Source organism: Phascolarctos cinereus, unplaced genomic scaffold, assembly GCF_003287225.1.
Source record: "Phascolarctos cinereus isolate Bilbo 61053 unplaced genomic scaffold, phaCin_HiC Scaffold_5;HRSCAF=322, whole genome shotgun sequence".
NCBI lineage: Eukaryota > Metazoa > Chordata > Mammalia > Diprotodontia > Phascolarctidae > Phascolarctos > Phascolarctos cinereus.
In genome coordinates, this window is record NW_027555958.1 from 249740303 (window position 1) to 249763525 (window position 23223).

Here is a 23223-nt window from a genome sequence, read left to right on the forward strand (position 1 = left end):
AAACTCCAGACTTCTCTAAACCAGCTCTTAAAGCTAGAAACGTTCACCTTTGCCCAGCCCCCAACCCCTCATCCCTGCTGTTCTGTTTCCTTTTATGTATTGTCTTCCCCCATTAGAATGGCAACACCTCAAGGGAGGGGATTGTCTTTCTATCTGCTTGTATTTATATTCCCTGAATTTAGCAGTGTCTGGCATATAGTAAAATGTTAGTAGATAGTTATTGATTGAGGTTTATTATCTTTTTAATTATCCACTCTAGAAAATGTTTCCCATCAATGCAAGCACCTTAAAGGCCTTAAAGGAAACAGTACACTGTTTCAGTGTTGTCCTTGTATCCTTTAGCACTGGGCCTGGAACATAGTGGGTACTTAATAAATGCTTGTTGTTCAATTGAAGTTAAGCTCATTGTTCTATGATTTACAGGCTCTGTTTTCTTTTGTGTTTTGCAAATTGAAAAAATCTTTTTCCTTTTCTAGTTGTAAGGTAGTGTTCTGATGCTTCAGTATATCAAACATTAATAGACATATCAAATATTAATCAGTTTTAATTCAATATATCAATTATTTCAGTATATCAATTAATTCAGAAATCAAATTAATTCAGTATGTCAAATATTAAAATAATCACCAATCATATTTGTCAGTTCTTTCAGTATCCAAGGATGTAGTTTATCTGGGCCAGGAGATGTGAATTCATCAGGGAGAGAGATGCTCTGTTATTGTCTCCTTACATCTTGTGTGTCAATCCCCTTGACCATTTTTGTTTTATTTCCAGTACCAGGCTAATTCTCCTCTGTACAGAAACCAGAACCATGATAAAAACTGAACAGCAGAGTGTAGGGCCTGGAGTCAGGAAGACCCAAGTTCAAATTCAGTCTTAGACATTAGCTTAGCTGTATGACCCTGAAAAAAGCCATTGTCTCTGCAAGAAAAACCACATTATTATTTATGAAGTTGTTTCTAAGGAGGAAGTAATGATAGCTAAGAAAGATGTCCACGTGTCAAAGCATCATGAGCTGGTAGACAAGAATATGACCAATCTCCATGTCATGAAGACCATCCATCTCCAAAATTCCATGGACATCGTAAGGAAGGGTCTACATAGAGACTTTTCTATTATCTTACCATTGAAGGCAATTAATGAAACCAGGATGAGGTTTGCCTGTCCCATTAGATTGTGCCTGCTCTGCTTCACAGATGTCATCCAGAGATAAGAAAGCCAAAGGTTTAAATGTCTGGAGGCTGAAGTGCCTGCTTTCCCTCCTGGGTGAAGCTAGCAGAGACACATACAGATGAAGTACTGCTCCCGTTGGTGCTGATGAGAAGGCTAAACCTGATGCAAAGTCAACAACAGAACCTTTAAGACGTCTAAATAATTGGAGAAATATTAATGGCTAATAGGTAGACTGAGTCAATGTAACAAAAATCACAATGGTGACTAAATGAATTTACTTATTCAGTACCACAGCAATCAAACTACCAAAGGATTATTTTGTAGAGCTAGGAAAAAATATAACAAAATTTACCAAGAGAAACAAAAGATCAAGAATACTAAGGGAATTAATGGGGGGCGGGGGGGGGGGGAAGTAGGAAGGAAGGGAACTCAGCAGTACCAGATTTCAAACTATACTAGGAAGACATAAACAATTTGGTACTCTGTAATAAACAGAGAAGTTGATCAGTGGAACAGATTAGGCACACAATACATATAAGCAAATGAGCATAGGAGTAGATATTCGTGTTGCTTAACTACACATATTCGCACTGAATTTTTTTTTCTTGCTTTCTCAGTAGGTAGAGAAGATAGAATAGAAGGGAGAGAATTCAAAATTGAAAATTAAACTAAATTGAATTTTTTAAAAAGAAATATTTTGATTTTCAATTACTAATTTAAATAATTCAGTGTCAAATAATTTTAAATGAATGTTCTATTTTCTTTATTATTATTATTATTATTTCTTTTTATGAATTTGTACCTTAGCTCTAATAAGTGGATGGTCTAACATCTGACTTAGAGGTAAGTCTCCAGATCATTAACAAGTCTTTTCCTTGATGTTAAAATAAAATCCATAATCTATTCATTCTTTATGGTATTATTGGTGCTCGCAATGTCTAGCTGCTACTAATTTTGTTTTCATGGAAAGTGTCCATGATATAGATCCATGGAGGCTTCTGTTTTGGCTTCTCATTTATTTTTCCTGAGCCATACTTTCTTAAATATTTTCTCCATTCTGACATTTTCTCACTTTTTCCATGAAATCAACAAGAATCAGAGTGCATATTGATTTTACTTTATCAAGTTCTTTATAGAATTTTATTTGATCCCGTGCAGACTCTTGTTCAACTGATAAGTGTTCTATCAATTGATATTGTTCAATTGATTCTAGGTCCTGTTCACTTAACCCAAAGATCAACCCTTCTATTTTTAACCAGTACCAAATTATTTTGATGATTACTACTTTGTAATATAGTTTGGAATCTGACATTGCTAGGTTTCCATACTTTCCTCCTCTTTTTCATGTTTCCTTTGAGAATCTTGTTCTTTGGACTCTACAGGTAAACTTTGTTATTATTTTTCCTGCTTCTATAAAGCAACCTTTTGATAAATTTGATTGGCATGGCACTGAATATGTACATTAATTTAGATAGTATTGTCATTTGTATCTTATTGACAGACACTATACAACTATTAACAATTAATATTTCTCTAATTATTTAAGTCTGCATTTCTATAAAGAATATTTTGTAGTTATAGTCTTATAATTGCTTTGTGAGTCATGGAAGTTGGATTCCCATATATTTTATATATTCTATAACTATTTTGACAGAATTTTCTTTTATTATTTTTAATTAACTTATTTATTTTTAGTTTTCAACATTCACTTCCACAAGCTTTTGAGTTTTAAGTTTTCTACCCTTCCCTCTCCTCCCCCCTCCCCAAGACAATATGCAATCTGATATAGGCTCTACATATACATTCTTATTAAACATATTTTCATATTAGTCATGTTGTAAAGAAGAATTAGAATAAGTAGGAGGAACCATGAGAAAGAAGAAACAAAAACAAAAAGAGAAAGCAAATAGTATGCTTCCATTTGCATTCAGACTTCATAATTCTTTCTCTGGATGAGGATAGCATTTTCCATCATGAGTCTTTTGGAGTTGTCTTAGATCCTTGTATTGCTGAGAAGAGCTAAGTCTATCAGAGTCAGTCATCACACAATGTGGCTGTTACTGTATACAATGTTCTCCTGGTTCTGTTCACTTCACTCAGCATCAGACCATACAAGTCCTTCCAGGTTTTTCTGAAATCCACCTGCTCATCATTTCTTATAGCACAATAGCATTCCATTACATTCATATACCACAATTTGTTCAGCCATTCTGAATTTTCTTTTCTACTTCCATGTATATGAACTCTAAAATGTCTTTATCTGATCATAATATTTTATCATTCTAACTTTCCCTCTGCCTTATGACCCCTTACTTACACTGTTCTTTGTCTTCAACATGACTCCAGCCTAGTGGATGACTCAGAAGTCATATTATAGCTGGATATGACCTGACAGAACTAATGCTATGTAGGAAATGAGTTGTTGAGAGTTTAATCCTCCCCAAAGACCAAGGTGATGGGGGGAGGGGGAACTATGCCCCCAAAATGTTGGGGGAAATGTTAATGTAATGTTAATGCATATTGCTCTATCTTGTGTGTGTGTTGCTATACAGTGTTTATATACATATATATATACATGTATATGTATGTACGTGTGTGTGTGTATATATATACATATATATGCATAAATATATACATATATATGTATATATATATACATATATATATATAAAATGTCTTGCTCTGTCTTTGAAGTGTTGAAGAGTTTAAATAGAATTGGGATGCTAGTCACTGGCCTCCTAAGAAATAAGAAAAAATGCCAGTGGGGATCAATTTGATGACAGAAAGAAGAGACACTCCTATTCCTTCAGGTACTCTAGAACCTAGGTGATGGAGCCTATCTAGCTCTGAAGGAAGAGGTCAGAGCATACACAATAGTCTCTGTTTTGTTTCATTTTTTTCTTTCTACTTGTTTTGTCTTCCCTTCTGTTTTGCTCTCCTCCCTACATTTGGTGTATCTTTTGGTTTCATTTTCCTTCCTGTGTTGTTACTTTTATTTCTTTCTATACAGAATTTTTTTTACAAAAAGAGAGGGGCCTCTTTTCTCTTTTTTTTAATCTTGTAGTATTTCTCCTCCCTCCCCTTACACATTACCACTTAAACTATTTTCTTTATTTCTTTTTTTGCCTTTCCCTCTTCTTCCTTTTCCCCCTTTTCCTTCATTTTCTTTGATTTCATATTCTCTCTCTTTCTCTCTCTCTCTCCTCTAATTTCCCTATGACCTCAATTTCCAAGACCATCAACCACCACTATGTGCACATACTCTGATCTTTCTCTTCTCTGTGTTTGGTTTAGTTAATTTTTTCCTGTTTGGTCTAATTTTTCTGATCTTTTGTGTACAAGGATTAATTTTATATTTCCCTGTAGTAGCTATGATATCCCAGATTATCTCTAAGTTCCCTTCCCACTCTTAAGGCTGTGTATTTCTGAGTTTATTTACCTAATCATAACTTTTTTTCTTAGGCAGTTCCTGGTGCCAAGATTTTGTGTGTGCAGTTTGCAAAAAATACCGCTAGATGGTGATCTTACTTTTGACAGCACAGTCCACACTTTGCTCTCTCCTCAAGAGACATGAATAAAGAGGAATCTGAATAAAAACTTCTTCTTAGAGGTTTTAGGTGACCCCTCAGGTCTTTTTTTTTTAAACATTTGAGGAAAATAGGGCCCAGAAAGGTAAAATAATTCGCCTTGGGTCACATAGGTAATCTGCAGCAAAACTAGAACTAGAATCCAGATTCCTTGACTCTTGGTATAGTACTTTTTGACTACAACTTGTTTTTAAGTTAAAATCTTCATTTCCAAAATAATTGCATAGTTTGTATTATCTAACTTAGGTAGTAGAAATGTCACACCATATGTCTGTTCCTCAACGAAGGAGAATTAGGCATGAGCTGGGAATACAGGGTTCCTGTTTCCTTCTTAAATTTATTACCTTGTTTGCCCCAACTCTCTTCTGGGGCTGTAGTAAAAGTTGTTTGTCCATGACTTTGGGAATCTATCTACATGCTAATATTTTCAGCATCTGCTAGGGAATTTTCCACAGTGAAACAAATTTCATCTAATGGAATTTTTTAAAGATTTTTTTCCCCACTCATGGAAAAAATTGAAATGTCGGTCAAAAAGCATTTATGTGGCACTATGTGCCACACATGATGCTAAATGTTGAAGACATAAATTTAAACAAAAAGAAAGATAGTCCCTGCCCTCCAGAAGTTTACATTCTAAGGAGGGAAAATAACGAATGAAATGGGAGCCAAAAAGCAGCGAGGGTAGGGGTCAGGGGGAGGCATCCAGGCAAGAGCAAGAAGGTTAAACCCCATGGATGAAGAATAGTTGGTATGGGGCCATCTCCCAAAATGGAGATTTGGGGAACAACTCAACATTGGGGGAATAAAAGATCACATTTAATTTTTTTTAAAACATTTAAAGTAATAGCTTTGTCTATAAGGCAGTATGGTAGTCCCACAAAAAGTAGTCCTCACAGTAGTCCCTAAATCTAGGTTTTATTCTGATGATGAATACTATCTTTTCTCTAGCACCTGAGTTACATCTTTCTCCTTCTTTTTCTGCTCTTCATCTCTTTATTTTTTCTTCTCTTTTCTTTTTCTCTATTGTTGTCTAACATTATATTATACTCAATGGTTTGTATTCTTCCTCCACTTTTTTTCCCTTCTTTCTCTTTTTTATTAACCTTTTTTCTTTGCACTCCTATTCAGCTTTTAATAATTTTCTCCTTTTTTATTTCTCATTTTCCTTTTTATTTCTCTCATCTTTTAAAATTATTTAATCTTTGCCCTTCTTTCTCTCTACCTTTTTCCTAATTGTCTTATAACCATTATATGTATGTATATATATATATGTGTGTGTGTGTGTGTGTGTGTATGTATGTATGTATATATGTATATATAATATAATGTTATATTACATTACCATTGTAGGTATATATACACCATTATATGTATTATAGATACATACATATATGTCTGTGTGTACATATGTGTGTGTATCCTTTTCTGTTTTCTTCACTTGTTTCTCAACCTTCGAATGTCCTGCCCTATATGAGGGGAGATGCAGAGCTGATGAGAGGGGGAGAGCTCCAGCCTTCTTCGGTGCCCTTAAGGATTCACCAAGTTTCAAGTTTTCTTTGGGGATCTCCAAGCATGAGTCACTTTGGGCGCTTCTGACTTACATCTTTGATAGGGAAGATAGAAGAGATCAATCCCACTTCAAGTAGCTGAAGAAAAGGATTCTGGGAAAACGCAAGAGAAGTTGATGATCTCCATCATGTCGCTATTTCCAGCTAGCTACAGCAGTCATCTCAAGGAATGAGTGATCTTGAGAGAGACCTATAATTCTCTTTCAGTTAAGCTGAATAATCTTGCTCCAAATGGGAAAGTTTCTTCACTCTGTATTGTCTGATATATATTCCCTTACATATACCTTTTCTGATTTGTTTTGCTACTGATTTGGACAAATGGGGTTTTTTTTGCTATTCAGTAAGTATGTTCATTGTGGAACCGGTATTTGGTAGGAAAGGGGTATAGCCTTGGATATAAAACTTGGGGTCTTCCTTGTCCTTAATAATAATAATAATAATAAAATGATCAGAAGTTAGATTGGACATGATCATATCCTCTGTACTAATGGTATTTAAGAGAGCAGATAAATATAATTCTCACCCAGTATACCCTCACTCTGAGAAAATCAGAATAGCCTCTAAGCTTCCTACTTCCTACTTCCCTTTCAGAAACTCTTTCTTAGAGAGGTAGTGGAGAGAGAGGAGGGACAGGGAGAAGAGGCTAGAGATATCTGTTATTCCTCCTTTCAAGCCTCACTGTACAACAATAAGCCCCTGACACAGGTAGGCCTCACTACACATGAGATGCTTTCCTTATATGGGAATTCCATCCATGGAAATTTAATTTCTATTAACTTATTTTTGCAAGATATTGTTATTTCTAGATATACATGGGAGAATATATACCAGACAATACAGAGTGAAGGAGCCTTCCCATTGGGAGAGAGAAAACTCATCACAACCCAGCTCTCACCCAAAGGGCCAGCTGCTTCTTCCATCTTCTCTCTCAAAGCTGAAAGCTAGAAGCACCTAATGCAACTTGCACTTGAAAACTCTTGAAAAAAAAAAATTGAAACTTGAAGAGTCTTGAAGGGCATTGAAGAAGGCTGGAACTCTCCCAGTCTCATCAACTCCACTCCATCCTCCATGTAGGGCAGGACATTCATTTCCTCTGGTAAGTAAAAAGTCCCATGCCAATGGGCTTTGGGACAGGGGTTACAGTCATTACTCTTCCTCTTGTCTACCTTTTTTCCTTCGTCTTTTTCTTTCTCTTTGTCCTTAAAGCCCTTTTCCTCTGTCTGTCTTATTTTTCTTTCCCTCACCACAATCATCCTAGTGCCTAATAGCTCTCTGAATAAAGTAAGTATATAATTAGCAGTATTCATTTAAATGGATAACTCTTAGCTGATCACTACTTTTCCCTTCCCTGGCTACCTAGCCTTCCACAACTCATGAATATAAAACAACTAGTAAAGTTATTCAAAAATCTTTTTCCTCTCTTCCCAAGCTTTAGCAATTCTTTCCTCCTTTTCTCCCTTTAATTTTGCCATGTCATTCTTTTTCATTATTATTCTTTCCAAGGTTACTGATTTTCTTTTCTGCCTTGACTATATTTGCCTTTTATCATCTTCACTCATTTCCCCCTCTAAGTTTGTACCGTCTATACTTCATGCCTCTTCCATTTTCTTACCACCTTTCTTTTCATTCTTAATAATCATCTCTTTACTTCTCTTTCTTTTTTTATCTCTTCCAATTCTGTCACCCCATTGACCTATTCATTTACTTACTTACATATTGAGTAACTATTTCTTTTACACCAAATAAACTAGTCCTTTAATTTCTAGATTCCAGATCCTTTTGGTTTTAGATTTTACATTTGTTTCTTTAGGCTGCTCTGAGCTACATCAGCATTTCATCTGAATACTTAAAAACAAATAGCATTTCCTGTCCTTTTGTTTTTGCCTGCTTGCGTTTTCTTATCTAATCTTTGTCTTCTTTCCTAGGCTATTCCTCCCTATTCCAAGCAGATCAACATAAGAAAGGTAGCCAAGGATGAAAGAATAGAGACAAAGTATAAAAGAAAAGTTCATGAGGGAAATGGAAACTAAACTAGGCCTTGAAGGAAGAGAAGGATTTAAACCACTAAGAGAAGAGGAATAAGTGCTTTTCAGACATGGAACATAGTTACTCTATAGAACTTCTTGGAAGCTAGAGAACACAAAACAAGACTAGGAAACAGCTAGCAGTTGCATTTGATCAGAACACAGAGCACATGACAGAGGAGTAAAATGAGATGATGCTGGAAAATTAAGTTGGAACCAGAGGGCCTTGAATGCCAGGCTCTGTAATATTATTCAAATGATCTTTGGATTTGTTAATACTCAGCTTTGTCAATTTTCTTTGAAATTTCTATCACTTAGAGTGGAAGTTCTTCATTGCTTCCCCAAGGCTCTATCTTTCTTTATTACCTTCCTCAAAGCTGCCTTCATATCCTTGTTCCTCAAGGTATAAATAAAAGGGTTGAGCATTGGAGTCATAATAGTATAAAAGAGAGCAGCAAACTTCCCATGGCTTGCAGAGTACCTATGAGTAGGTTGGAGGTAAGTATAAATGGCAGATCCATAGAAGAGAGAGACCACCATGAGATGAGACCCACATGTCTCAAATGCCTTTCTTTGCCCTGCTGCTGACTTAATATTTAGTACTGCCTGTACTATGTACACATAGGAGCCCAAGATGAGTGAAGCAGGTAGCACCAAGATGATGGCTCGGGCTACAAACATCTTGGCTTCTGTCTGTTCTGTGTCCTTACATGCTAGCTTTAAGAGTACAGGCATCTCACAGAAAAAATGGTTCAGATAGTGTAGGCCACAGAGAGGAATAGTTATCATAAGCCCTGTCTGTGCCACTGAGTTGACAAAACCTCCAAACCAGGAGATAGTAGCAAGCAGGCAGCAGGGCCAAGGTTGCATGATGGTAGTGTACTGGAGGGGCTGGCAAACAGCAGCGTAGCGGTCAAAAGCCATCACAACTAGAAGAATACACTCTGCAGAACCTAGGGCAAGAGTAATAAAGAGTTGAGCCACACAACCTACATAAGTGATGGTTCTGTAAGATCCATGCAGGCTAACCAGCAGTTGAGGGACTGTGCTAGTTGTATAGCAAAGGTCTAAGAAAGAGAGGTGACAGAGAAAGAAATACATGGGGGTGTGGAGCTGAGGGAACAAATGAGACAAGACAATGATGGCTGTGTTGCCAACGAAGGCTAAAAGGTAAAAGATCAAGATGACCACAAAGAGGAGAAGTTCCAGATGGGGCCAATCTGAGAATCCCAACAAAATGAAGTCTTGGGAACTGCTGTTGAATTGTCTCATAGCCCATTACCTGTCAAGACATTAAAACATAATTGAACACTTCACATGAAAAATTTGTCTAATTTCTACTTTTTCCCAATACTCTCGTCTTTTTTCCTCTTCTGCTTTACTACTCTATGTCTATGTTAATGTTCTACTCTCTTCTGCTCATAATAATCAATGTTTGCTCTACTCAATTCTACTAAGTTATTTTCCACTCCATTTTGTTTGTTCTTTCAGTTCTCTATTCTCAGTTCTGTTATATTCTTATTCTTTGCCTGTGGTTTCTTCAGCTGATTAAAGTCAAGGGTTACTGAGGTCAAGATCACAGTTATGGTTTCCTTTATGCCACATTTAGCTTTTCTCAGCTCTTTGGTAACGAACAACATTCCAACCCTGACTAGCCTTTTCACCTATGTTCACTTCTAATAATGTTGTTAAGATAACATATGTAAAATACTTTGCTAATCTTTGAGTATCATATGTTAGCTATTTATTATTGTTGTTGCTATTCTGTGAATAGATGCAATCTATGCCTACTTTTAGACAATTTAAAAGCACATATCTTTTTTACAAGCTAAATTATACCAACCGATGCAAAGAGTAAGCCATTATAAGTCAGGCAGTGTATAGAGAGCTGGACCTGGAGTCAGGAAGACTGGAATTCATAGCCAACTTCTGACACTTACTAGCTGTGTGATCCTGGGCATTTGCTAAGCTTACTTCATTTTCTTTTTTATAGAATAACTAAACTGGTAAGTCAAGAGAATTCTGTTCCTACAATATATCTTGATGTTAACAAGGTATATTATTATATTAAGGCCTGCCAGATATATTTCTGGAGGATATTCTGATCCTAAGTTCAAAGGATTTTCCATGTCCTGATGCTATAGAGAAAACTCATGGTTGGTTCATAAACACAGGATTTATTGAAGGGCAGTTGGAGATATCAAGAAGTAATCAGCCTCCAGATGGCACTAAGTAATGTGGAAGCATATTAATAATAACTAAAATTAAAATTAAAAATAAAATTAAAAATAACAAAATCTTAGAACAAAGCCCCATCTAAGGACAATGTCACCCTTTCTAACCCTTGAAAAGACTGGCACTATGACCGACCCTTTTCCACTGAGAAAGGATTAAGATCTTGATCTCAAGGAAGAGGTCACTTTAATTGCTCCAGAAGATTACATTTTGGGAATGATCATTATTATCTTGTAATGTTAACCACAAACAGTGTTAGGATCCTTTCCTTGTTCAAGATTCCTACAAATGTTATCTCAAATCATCTTGGGACAAAGTCCTGTCTAAGTACAACAGGGCAAAGAGAAGAGTGGGAGGGGAACTGTGCTAGTTTGGACAGCTCTCTTTTTCTAAGGTACAAATGGCATGGATATGGAAGTAGGACCCACTTAGTATAAATCATGAATCCCCTAATGTGGTTGTATATATTCAAATTTGCATTATTTGAAGTCATAATTATATAAGATATGATCATCCAATGGAAATATGCAATGGAAATTTGAATAACACCACTGCATGAGAATCATTGTTCATGCTAATTGGATATGTTAAATGAAGTGAAATTGTTCCTGACAGAATTGTGCCTAAAATGTAGTGTCCCATATTCATGTTTTCTTTGACACAGTCCATTGGAGCTCCAATCTATCCTGAAACCTCAGGATGTGATAGTTGTTAACAAAAGTTTGCTCTACATGAGTTGACTGCTGTTAGAGCTGAGAAGAGTATTTTGTGACTTGCACAGAGTCCCTAAGTAAAGGATCATATGCCAAAAGAACACGACCCAAATTCAATTTCCCCTAAGTGGGGAATTCCAAAGAGATAATTTAAGACTTATTGGACTACCTGAAAGTTATGATCAAAATAAAGATGAAAAGAAAACTCCTAGAAATATTATATCCAAATTCCAGAGGAGAAAATATTGCAAGTAGTCAGAAAGAAACAATTCAAGTATCATGGAGCCACAGTCAAGATAACACAAGATTTAGCAGATTCTACATTAAAGGATCAGAGGGCTTGTAATATGATTTTCTGGATGGCAAAGGAGCTAGGATTAAAACCAAGAATTACTTACCCAGCAAAACTGAGTATAATCCTTCTGGGTGAAAATTGACATGCAATGAAATAAAGCATTTTTCAAGCATTCTTGATGAAAAGACCAGAGGTGAATAGAAAATTTGACTTTCCAATGCAAGACTCAAGAGAAGCACAAAAAGTAGACAGTAAAGAGAAACCATAAGGGACTTAATAAGTTAAACTGTTTACATTCCTACATTGGAAAATGATATTTATAACTCATAAGAACTTTCTCATTATTAGGGCAGTTAGAAAGAGTATATATAAACAGAGGACACAGGTATGAGTTGAATATGAAGGGATGATACCTAAAAAATAAAATTAAGGAGCGAGAGGAGAATGTACTGGAAGAAAGGGAAAGAGAGAGGTAGAACGAGGTAAATTACCCACATTTTTTAAAAAAGGCAAGAAAAAGTTTTTACAGTGGAAAAGAAGAGACGTGAGGAGGGAGGGAGTGAATCTTAATCTCATCAGAATTGGCTCAAAGAGGGAATAGCATACACTCAATTGGATATAGAAATCTATCTTATCCTACAAGAAAGAAGGAGAGGAAGGGGATAAGGGTTGGGGGGGTGATAGAAAGGAGGGTAGATTGAGGGAAGGGATAGTCAGAAGCAAAACACTTTTGAGGTGGGACAGGGTGAAAGGAGAGAGAAAATAGAATAAAGAGTGGGGAGGAATAGGATGGAGGGAAATACAGTTAGCAATAGCAACTATGAAAAAAATTTGAGGCAAGTTTCTCTGATAAAGGCCTCATTGATCAAACATATAAAGAACTGAGTCAAATTTATAAAAGAGACATTCCCCAACTGATTAATGATCGAAAGATATGAACAGTATTCAGGTGAAGTAATCAAAGCTATCTATAGCCATATGAAAAAATGCTCTAACTCACAATTGATTAGAGAAATACAAATTAAAAAATTCTGACGCACTACCTCATATCTATTAGATTATCTAATAGGACAGAAAAGGAAAATGACAAATGTTAGAGAGGATGTGGGGAATGAGACATTAATGCATTGTTGGTAGAGTTGTGAACTGATTCAAACATCCTGTAGAGCAATTTGGAACTATGCCTAAAGGGCTATAAAACCATGCATACCCTTTGAACTAGCAATATCACTTCTAGTTCTATATTCCAAAAGAAATAAAAAACAAAAACGAAAAGGATCTATATGTACAGAAATATTTATAGCAGCTCTTTTCTGGTGGCAAAAAAAAAATTGGAAATTGAGGGGACGTCCATCAGTTGGGGGATGGCTGAAGAAATTGTGTTATGCGATTGTGATAGAACGCTATTGTGCTATAAGAAATGATGAGCAGGATGCTGTCAGAAAAACCTGTAAAGACTTACACGAGCTGATGCAAAGTGAAATATACTGTGTACAAAGTAACAGCAATATTGTAAGATTATTAGCTGCAAATGACTTTGCTATTCTCAGCAATACAATGATCTAAGACAACTCTAAAGGACTTATCATGAAAAATGCTATCCATCCCCAGAGAAAGAACTGATGGTGTCTAAATACAGGTTAAAGCGTATCTTTTTAACTTTATTTTTTCTTGAGAATTTTTTTTTGGGGGGAGTCTGTTTTCTTTCATAACATGACTAATATGGTAATGTTTTACATGACCACATGTATAACCTATATCAAATTGCTTGCCTTCTCAATGGAGGTGGAAGGGAGGGAGGAAGAGAATTTGGAACTCAAAGGTTTTAAAACAAATGTTAAAAATTGTTTTTACATGTAACTGGGGGAAAATAAAATATTAAATAAATTTTAGAAAAAAGAAAATGAATTTGTCTGTGCAAAATTTTACATCTCATATTAGACCAATATCAGCACTTTTCAGATTTTTAAATTGTTACTGGCTTGACCTCATTCAAGTTAATTGTTCCTTTTGTGTGATTTTAGCATACTTTTAGATCTTTGGTCTAAACTTGATATAGACCACTTCAAGTGTGACCAGTAAGGCCAAGAGTTAATCTATATAGAGAATTAACCCAGCAACATGGCAATATCTCTGGTTGGTTGTCACTCACCACTTGACAGTTTAGTCTGATAAGGTATCATATCTGTATAGAATATCTAAAGGTCAGATTTCCATTATCTAAAAGAGTTTACTATTCCAGACTTTCTGTCCTAAGGCTGACAAGAAAGAGTTCATAAATGAGTATCATATTTTGCTATCATCCTAGCAGGAATACTTATTTAATTCAAGCCTTTTGAACCAGATTTTTTTTCCCCATGTCATGGAATTATTATTCAACCTTGAGTTACATCTGGGAAATTTATGTGAGATTTTTTATCTTAATGTTCTCACATGACAGTAGAAAACTAAAATATGTCAGTCTTTCTAAGAGCTTTAAAGTGTAACGTCCAATCTCATCAACAACAACATTGTGTTAGGAAAAACAAAAGTGCTGCAAGTGAAAAAAAAGAAAGAGTTCACCAAGTCCAGATGACAGACTAGAAGGGGGAACCCAACTCCTTAGGGGGAGGAGCTGAAACATGGAGCAGAAGAAAGGGGAGCTAGAAGAGACATTAACACCTTGGGGTCTGCAACAGGAGAGGAGGCAGAAGGGTGGGAAGGTTCAGGAACACCATTTCTGTTCCCATAGCTTATGTTATCAACCCATGCAACCTCAAGACTTTACTCCCAGAGCTTAAACCCTTTCTTCATGGTTCTCTACCTATGCTTCTTAGCTCTATGTGATTGCTTATAGTTTCTCTTTCTCTGGGTTTATTTATCTTCTGCTCATTCCCTCAAGAGCTAGGTCCCTTTTCTAAGTCTGACTTCAAGGCTCAGTGAATTGACTTTTAAAGGTTATCGTGAGGTACAGGATACCATTCTTCAACCTATCATAGTTGTTTCCCTTCTGATTCATTCAAGGAACCACTTTGTACCTCAAAAAGAGATCATCTGGCAGCTGATCTTCTACAATTAATTACAATTAGTTACTGATCAATTACAATTAGTTATAATTACATTGTTAGCCCTTTTCCTGTGATTAAGTTTGGGGTTTTCAAGGACCACTGCATTACAGTATCAATGGAAGTAACAGCCCTGCTGTATTCTGCCCTGGTCAAAATATATCAGGCACATAATGTTCAGATATGAGTACCCTAAGAATAAGGAAATTGGCCAATTAGAGTGTATTAAAAGGAGGATGGCCAGAAGGGTAAGGGACTTGAATATTTTTTTTCATGTGATTAGTGGATAGAAGGAAACAAAGATCATTCGAGTGGAAAAGAAAAGCCTCAAGGGAGAAATGACAGCCTCAAATACTTGAAGAACTGTTACGTGTAAAACATTCTCTGTGACTCAAAAAGATAAAGCTATACCCAATGGGTAGAAGTTATAGGGAGGTACGGTTCATGTGAATTTGAGAAAAATCTGTAATGATCAGAGTTGGCCAATAATTGCAGGAACAATTCATTATTCATGATCAGGCCATGAGAATATAGTAAAAAAAAATTATTTAACTAAACATATAGATTTAACACTATGACAATCAAACTACTAGATGATATATAACAAATTTCGCTTGTAATAACAAAAAGTATAGAATCTCAAGGGAAATGATTTTTTAAAAAAGAAGGAATGAGGAGGGTATAGCACTTCTAGATCTCTAATTATATTCTAAAGCAATAATCAGTTTTAGAACATTTGATACTGGTTTTGAAGTAGAAAAGTAGATTGATTAAATAGAATGCATAAGCAAGAATCTTGGTTTAGATAAAATTCAAATAAAATATATATGTGTTATATATATAAAAATAAAATATTTAAATGTTTTAAAAAGGTTTAGATAAAATATACAATGGTACAAATATAGAATAGTGGGAGCAATACTTGGCACTTTATAAATGCTTTTTTAATTTGTTAGTATCATCCAAGGTTCTGACCCTGGTCCTTTTCTTTTCTCTGTGTTCTCCTTTGTCTATCTAATCCACTCCCATGGTTTCATCACCTCCATGCAATAGATTTTCAGATCTATATGGGTAATCTTAAGTTTTCCCTTGAGCTCCACTCCCACATCTCAAACTACCTACTTTATACCTCTACCCAATATTCCACTGACCCAAAATTGAACTCATCTTCTCCCTAAAACCTGTCCTTCCTTCAAATTTCCCTACAATCCTACCTGTCATCTATGTTCACAATCTTGGAGTCACTTTTGACTTTTGCCTTTCTATTCCCAAACTAATCTGTTGCCAAATCTTTTGATGCTATCTTCATAAAACATCTTGAGTCAGGCCCCTTCTCTGTCATCCTTTCTACCTTTTGCTTGGACTATTATAATATTGTAATACTTTTTCTTTGCTTCCACTATCTTCCCTTCAATTTATCCTTCACTCAGTTATCCTAAACACTCTTCCTAAATGTACAGTTCTGACCATTATCTCTACTCTGCACAGAAAGCCTCAGCGTCTCCCTATTACATCTAGGATAAATACAAAATCTTGATCTTGGCATTTAAAGTATCCTATAATCTAGCTGCAGAAAACTTTTCAGTATTACTTACTCCTCTGTACTATATTTCTATCCCTAATACCCTCTTTAAGTGCCTCATCCTTATCAAACTGAATTGTTAGTGCTTAAACCTCATCCTCTATTCTCCCACCTTTATCCTTTTGGTCATTCCCAATGTCTGGAATGCACTTCACTATTATCTCCATTTGTTGAAGTCCTTCTCTTCCCTTAAGGACCACACCAAGCATAGACTTAGCCATGAAACTTTTCCAGATCTCCCAACTAAAAGAGATCTCTTTCTTCTGAAAATTTCTTAGAGTACATTGCTTTTATCACACCCTATCTTCTATCATGCTTATTTTCATATATGTGTATCACACATTAGATTGTAAGTTCATGAGGGCAGAGAGGATGTTATTTTTCATATTTATATCCCAGTCCCTAACACAAGATTTTAAATATTTAATAAATTGCAATGAAATGAAGTTTCTGTTCCTACTCACAGATCACTGAGAGTTGTTGGAGAATGTGATGAAACCATGCTGAATGGGTCCATAACAAGTTAATGAGTCCATAACGAAGTAATCTCAACATGGGACTCACCGGGCAAATATTTTATTCATTTTTCATGGATCTACTTCCATTCTTCACAGAGACTATTTGAAACTTTTCCACTCTAATATCCAGATTTGTTCCTTGCCCACATCACTTTCAGGAGAAAATCTTGCCTCTTTCTTCCACATTACAAAGCTTCTCTATGTTTTATTCATCTTCTCTTTCTTCCCTTGCCTCAGAGGAAGAAGTTGTTCTTCTTCTTGCCACAGCTAATCTTGTCATTACTGCCTTTGCTCCAATCCTCTCCCTTCTCCTTAAAATCTTCCCTCCATTCATCTTCATTCTCTCCCTTCACACTGGCTATTCCCTGTTGATATATTTTGTCTTGAAATATCTTTCCTTCAAATCTTCTACCCTCTCAGGCTCTTCCTCAATGCTAAATATCTAGAGCAGATTATCTTCAATTGTGGTCTCGATTTCCTCAATCACTTCTTATAAAATCCATATTCTTGTAAAATCTATATTTTACATGTCAGGTGACTCAAAAAGACCACTTCCCCTTCTACTTAAATTAAGTGAAAATAGCCCAGAACCCTGAGCTCCAGAGCCTTGGGAATAGCAGTGCCCACCAGACCATTGTCCCTGCTTCCAAACTGGTCCCCACAGCTACCATTGAAAGAAGCAACCATTCAGAAAAGCAACCCTCCTCACCAACAACAACTGTTGACCAACCTTCATTGGCAAGTAGATGATCCCAAGAGCTCAAAAATAGATCCCCTAAGCCACTGACTCTGATTCCAGACCAGTATCCACAGCCATCATCTAAGACAGCAATGCCCATGGAAAAAGGGCCAAGACATACCACCAATTATCACTCAGAAGACAAGCAATCTAACCTAGGTAAAGTGGCAGAAGACAAAAGGTAGCATGGGCCAAGCATGTCAAATCACCACCACCTTAATCTTAGACTCAAATAGAAACAGCCTGGGATCCTGAGCCTCAAGTGTGTTGGCAGCAGCTAAACCCCACAGACAAACAACTCTGCTTCTATTTTAGGCCCAGAAGCCATTATCTAGGCAATAAAACTTTGAAGAAATGTGGCGAGGCAATTGCTTCTATAGGTCCTTTAGCCCCTGAGTCTTCAGCAGCCACAGCTACTGAGGACCCAGAACAAAAAGTTCTTGCTACTGTCAAAAGTTCTTGGCACTGTTATATGATTCAACATCATAAATTGATGTGGTTTTGTCAGTGGAAAAACACTAAAGATGTGTTACCATCTGCTTGTGTAATCTATGGGTTACGAGGCCTTTGAATCTGAATTGCAACTGAAATTTCCCACACATGTTGTTTTTCCCTCATCTGTTGCCAAGTCCTATTAAGTCCACCTTAGTAATATCTCTTTGCCTTATCCCCTCCTTTCCACTGCTGAGGGCCTCATTACAACTCACTTAGACTATCTCAATAAGCTCCTATCCTCTTTTCTTCTAAGTTCTCTGTCTTCTAATACATCCTATGGACTTATACTAGATAAACCTTCCTAAAGCACAGCTTTGATTATGTGGCATCAATGTTTAAAAATCTTTCACAGATTCCTATGGCCTACTGAATAAACTCCAAACTCCTTATCCTGATATGTAAAGCCCTGAATATTTGGACTCCAAATGGACTTTCCAGTCTTGTTTTGCATGGATTCTCATCACATATTCTGCATTCTGGGTAAACTGCACTATTCTTAAAGACATTGTTGCACCTTCACATCTCTCTGCAATTAGTTTTACTTTCCTCTGTGCCTGGAATGATGTCTCCTTAACTTCAATTCTTCCATTCTGCTCTATATCTACCTTTTAAAAATCATATCCATTCTTCAAGGCTTATCTTAAATCAAATTTCCAGGAATCTTTCCTAGGCATCCTCTTCTCCCCTGTCCCCCACCCATATCCACCAAAATGGAAATAATTCCTCCTTCCTCAGGAAGGCAGCTGTCTCTCATAGCAGACGTAGTGCTAGACCTGGAGTCAGGAAGACTGCAGATCAAATTTGATCTCAGATACTTACTGGCTGTATGATCCAGGGCTATGAGGAAACTGAGGCAGGCAGCAATTTCTTAATCTCTGCCCGTGTCAGTTTCCTCATCTGTAAAATTGGGATAAAAATGGCACCTACTTTCCAGAGTTGCTTGTGAGGATAAAATGAGATAACATTTATGAAGCTCTTTGCAAACCTTAAAGCACAACATAAGTACCATTATTGTTATTATTATTATTATTCCTCTCCTGTGCACTTATATACTATTTTGTATTATAGCTCTAGAAATAGTAGTAGCACTTTAAGGTTTGCAAAGCACTTTACCTATGTTATTTCATTTGAACTCAATAATCCTGTGAGGTATATCATTATTATTATTATTATTATTATATACATATGTATGTAGATATGTTTATGAATTTATGAGTGTATATATATATATATATATATATACATACACACTAGATTATCAGTTATTTGAAGGGCTTATTTTATTCTCTTTGTGTTCCCTAGAGCCTCTAGAATAGTAATTTTCATATCATAGGTGCTCCATAAGTTTTTTTTAATGAATTGATTCTCCCTACACTAAGGACAAAGTTTGGCACCCAATAAATGCTCTACCAATGGAACTGATTTGCCTGTAGACATAACATAAAAATTATAGGATTAGAGGATCTTTGTGGATGAATTTTGGTTGTAATGCTTGAGGAAGCAACAGTTTTCTTCCTTTGAGCATAACAACAAACCCACTGAAAACAAAACAAAACAAAAAAAATGAGACTCACATTAATTCAGCTCCATTAAGTCAGAAGGCACAAAAAGGTTCAAAATTCAGGCTGGTAAACTTTGAAGACTATTTAAAAGAATCTCTTTTTTCTGTATGTGCAAAGTTTGAGTTGCTAAATTGTTTCTCCATAGCAGAGATACTACTGGAGATTTGGAGATATGACTCTGTAATCTTGAATTTATCCCTTTTTCAGTGGAAATACCTGGTAGATAGGGATAGCCTCACTGAAAAAATAAGAAAGGAGACACAATCTCATAAAGCCACCACTCATCTTCAAGTGCTATCTCAATCCCAGCGGAAATCACCAAGGGAAGCAGGGAGTTGTTCCCTGGCACAAAGAGAGAGCCAGAGAGGGGATATAGGTTGTTTACCTGACTGACACCTCAGGTAATATCTGAGTCCCAATACAGCAATTAGAATTAACTGAAAGACATTTTACAATCTGACTCTAATTAGAACTTGTTGCCAGCAGTCAAATAGTGCACTGAACGGAAGAGCGCAAAATAAACCTGAGACATGGGCAGGCGAGCAGCAGAACTGACTCAGTTTATTCATCTGAGGGTACAAGTTAAATAGAGAAAATCTAGCCTAACTTCAAAGAGTCCTCCCTGTGAGATACTCCCCAAAACATCTACTGAGGACGTGACAACATACATTTCCTTGTTATCAGGTTTCCTAGACTGGGTTGTATTTTCCAAGGTTTTCCCAGATGCCTTGGTGCCGCCTGCATAAAAGAGTGAATGTGTAAATCTAAGGTTCAAAGAGTGAGAAGGAATGTCTCAGAAGCCTCCCTTGCAGGGGGAGATTTGGAGAGCCCTGCTTCCTAAATGATTCAGCCCTATGGGTTATGCCTGGGCAAGAGTCAAACTCTGTCCTGGATCTTAAACCCAGATTGGACTCTTAGAGCCGGCCCTCAACAAAAACTTTCTACCTTACATCTCTCAAGTATTCTCCATGAATCTCTGAACTCCAGCCAAACTTGTCTTTTGAATACACCTTATACTTTTTGACCTTTGCTCATGCCGAATCTCTAAGACCAAGTTCAAATATCCTTTCTCAGTGTAGACTTCTTTGATTTTCATATCACAAAATAATTTCTCTCTTCTGTGTATCATAATAAAATTCATTTCCTGTGTTATACATATATCACTTTGTATTGTCATCTTTTTACATGTGTATACAATTATTTCCCCAAATAAATTATAAACTTATTTAGAGCGAAGATAGTATTATAGAATTCCTTGTACCATAAAGGCATAAGAAAATACAAAGAAAATGAGTTCCAAGGGTATTCAGAGCAGGAATATATCGCTTCCTGTTGGGAGGGAGGAAATATATAGAGGAAACAGAATTTGATATGGCCCTTGAAAAATATAATATTTTAATGGATGAGACAACATACAAAGGGAAAACAGGGAGGAACATTGAAAGTTTTAGAGATGGTGAGTGGAGCTACAGAAGATTAGATTGACAGAAATGATGGCAGAATTGATTGATCATGATTCATAGTTTTAGAAAAGTTGGGAAAGGTGGCAAAGTAGCTGTGTCAACGAAGAAGAAGGCCTGAAAGTATCTGGAGTTAAATGAAGTCAAGACTTTTCCTGAAGTAGTGGCCTGAAAGAGGTAATAATCAATTAAGAGAGTACAGTGGGAATAAGTGTGATAACCTAGGAGGGGCAACTCCATTTTATTTTAGGCTTCCATTTTGTGTCTACATAGGAGTGTGTAAATGATTTTTCTGTAATAAGGTAAGGACGTGGGTGATATAGTTTGTCAATGATTTCTATGACTACCAAATTTGGTAAACAACTATTAATGATATGTGTATGTGTCCTCAAAATTTGGTAAACAGCTAATGATGCATGTGTGACCCAAATCAGGTAAATAACTGATGAATGCTTGCTAATGATGTTAGTTTTGATTGGTAGTTTCCTTTCATCATAAGCTCAGGTAATAGATTACCAATCAGATATAATTTGTGCACACCCTTGTTCTTGTTCAATCACGTCCAACTCTTTGTGACCCCACTTGGGTTTTTCTTGGCAAAGATACTGAAGTGGTTTACTATTTCCTCCTCCAGCTCATTTTACACATGAGGAAGTGGGGCAAACAGGGTTAAGTGATTTGCCTGAGGTCACACAGCTAGTCAGGTCAGATTTGAATTCAGAAGTTGAGTCTTCCTGACCAGGCCCAGCACTCTATCCACTGTGCCACCTACCTGCCCAAACACCCTTAGCTAGAACGTAACATCCCATCTAAGGCCCCAACCCTCAGCCTCCTCTTGGGTTGTGATTAGGGCAGACCAAAGTTTTCCCTGAACTTGGAAATTTAAGCATCCTGTGTCCACCTGAGAGCTGTGCTGAGTGATGCAAACTTGCCAGAATGCCACCTCAGAGGGAGACATGGCCTCTGGCTGAGCAGAGAGGGAATCTTGTCACAAGCACTAGCATGAGACATGCTTCCTTATCAGAACTTCTATGAATTAGACTAATTGTTTGCTCCTATGTGTTTAATGTGTATATTGGTGAATAATCAATAAAATTTTAAGACATACCTTGATGCCTTGAGTCTTATTAGCATACTATTAGCCCTAACAAACATATAACATGCATTTGTGCATTATAGAGAGTGAGACTCCAGCATGTAAAGGAGGCTGGCAAGACGGTAAATGAGATGAGCATAGTGTCATGAGCAAAGTAAAAAGTGGGTACAAAGTGAACAAGGGGCAGTGGCAGAAGAGAAAATGGAAAGGAGGGGGATAAATTTGAAATATATAAAACCTAGTAGACAACAAATATTTGTTGCTTGATTAAAAACATATTGGAGACGATAAAGAGTAGTTTGGAGATTTTTTTTCTATTTTTTTTTTCTGTGGCTTAACTAGAGAAGCACTAGAGATTCATATTTACTAGCTGGATTTCTGGCCATAGTTTCATCTCCACTATTGTAGATTCTCAGGCCCTAAGCCTGAAGGCTTAACTCATCAACATTAAAATGAACTCTGCCCCAAGGTATTTTATTCACGAAAATAGTAAAAAAAAAAAAATCCTAAACTAAGTTTAAAAATCTGAATTCTAGTTTTGTCTGCTCTGATGATTAACAGAGTATAGTAGCTGTCAAACTATATAATATAACCTGGACAACAGAAATTCTTCATTTACTTGACTTTTCTATATAGATGGTTAGACTGATCTCTTTTGAGAGATTGTGGATATCTTCAAGACTGCCCTGCAGTATTCTAAGAATTGAGGCAAAGAGCATGTCACAAACAGAACCACGTCAGAATACTATCCAAAGCTATCCTTCACTTAGACAATATAAAGAATACGCTTCAGGTCAATGGTAAATGTCTTCATTTGTTGACTGATTTTATGCCTCCTGTTTTACACCTCAATTGATACTGATAATCAGAGCATTATCAAACAAAGCTACCTTTATGGTTACATGATCTTAATATATGCAACTATGGGATACACACTGCTAAAGAGAACCTTTAAACCATATTGCATTAGTGAATCAAATGCTGATATTGGAGACAAAAGGGACCTGGAAGTTGGTAAACAACAAACACAAGGGAATTATATAGTCTCTGTACTTCTCAGTCCAGTACTAGGTAAAAGATGTTCTGCTACAGATAATTATCACCAACAATCTGCCTTTGAAAGGCAGTGTGG

General features: G+C 36.4%; 2 protein-coding genes across 4 annotated transcripts in view; both read right to left on the minus strand.

Annotated features, from left to right (window-relative positions):
• The window catches only part of LOC110202632 (putative olfactory receptor 2W6), a 227827-nt gene that overhangs the window by 192687 nt on the left and 11917 nt on the right, over positions 1-23223 (minus strand). The gene's annotated exons all lie outside the window — the stretch shown is intronic.
• Positions 1916-10584, minus strand: LOC110202629 (olfactory receptor 2Y1B-like). Its single transcript, XM_078155532.1, has one exon. It carries the CDS (start codon positions 9622-9624, stop codon positions 8683-8685), a length of 942 nt encoding a protein of 313 aa, XP_078011658.1. The 5' UTR covers positions 9625-10584; the 3' UTR covers positions 1916-8682.

Excerpts from the sequence above, each read along its gene's own strand:
- LOC110202629 (XM_078155532.1), bottom strand. The coding sequence starts at position 9,624 with ATGAGACAATTCAACAGCAGTTCCCAAGACTTCATTTTGTTGGGATTC.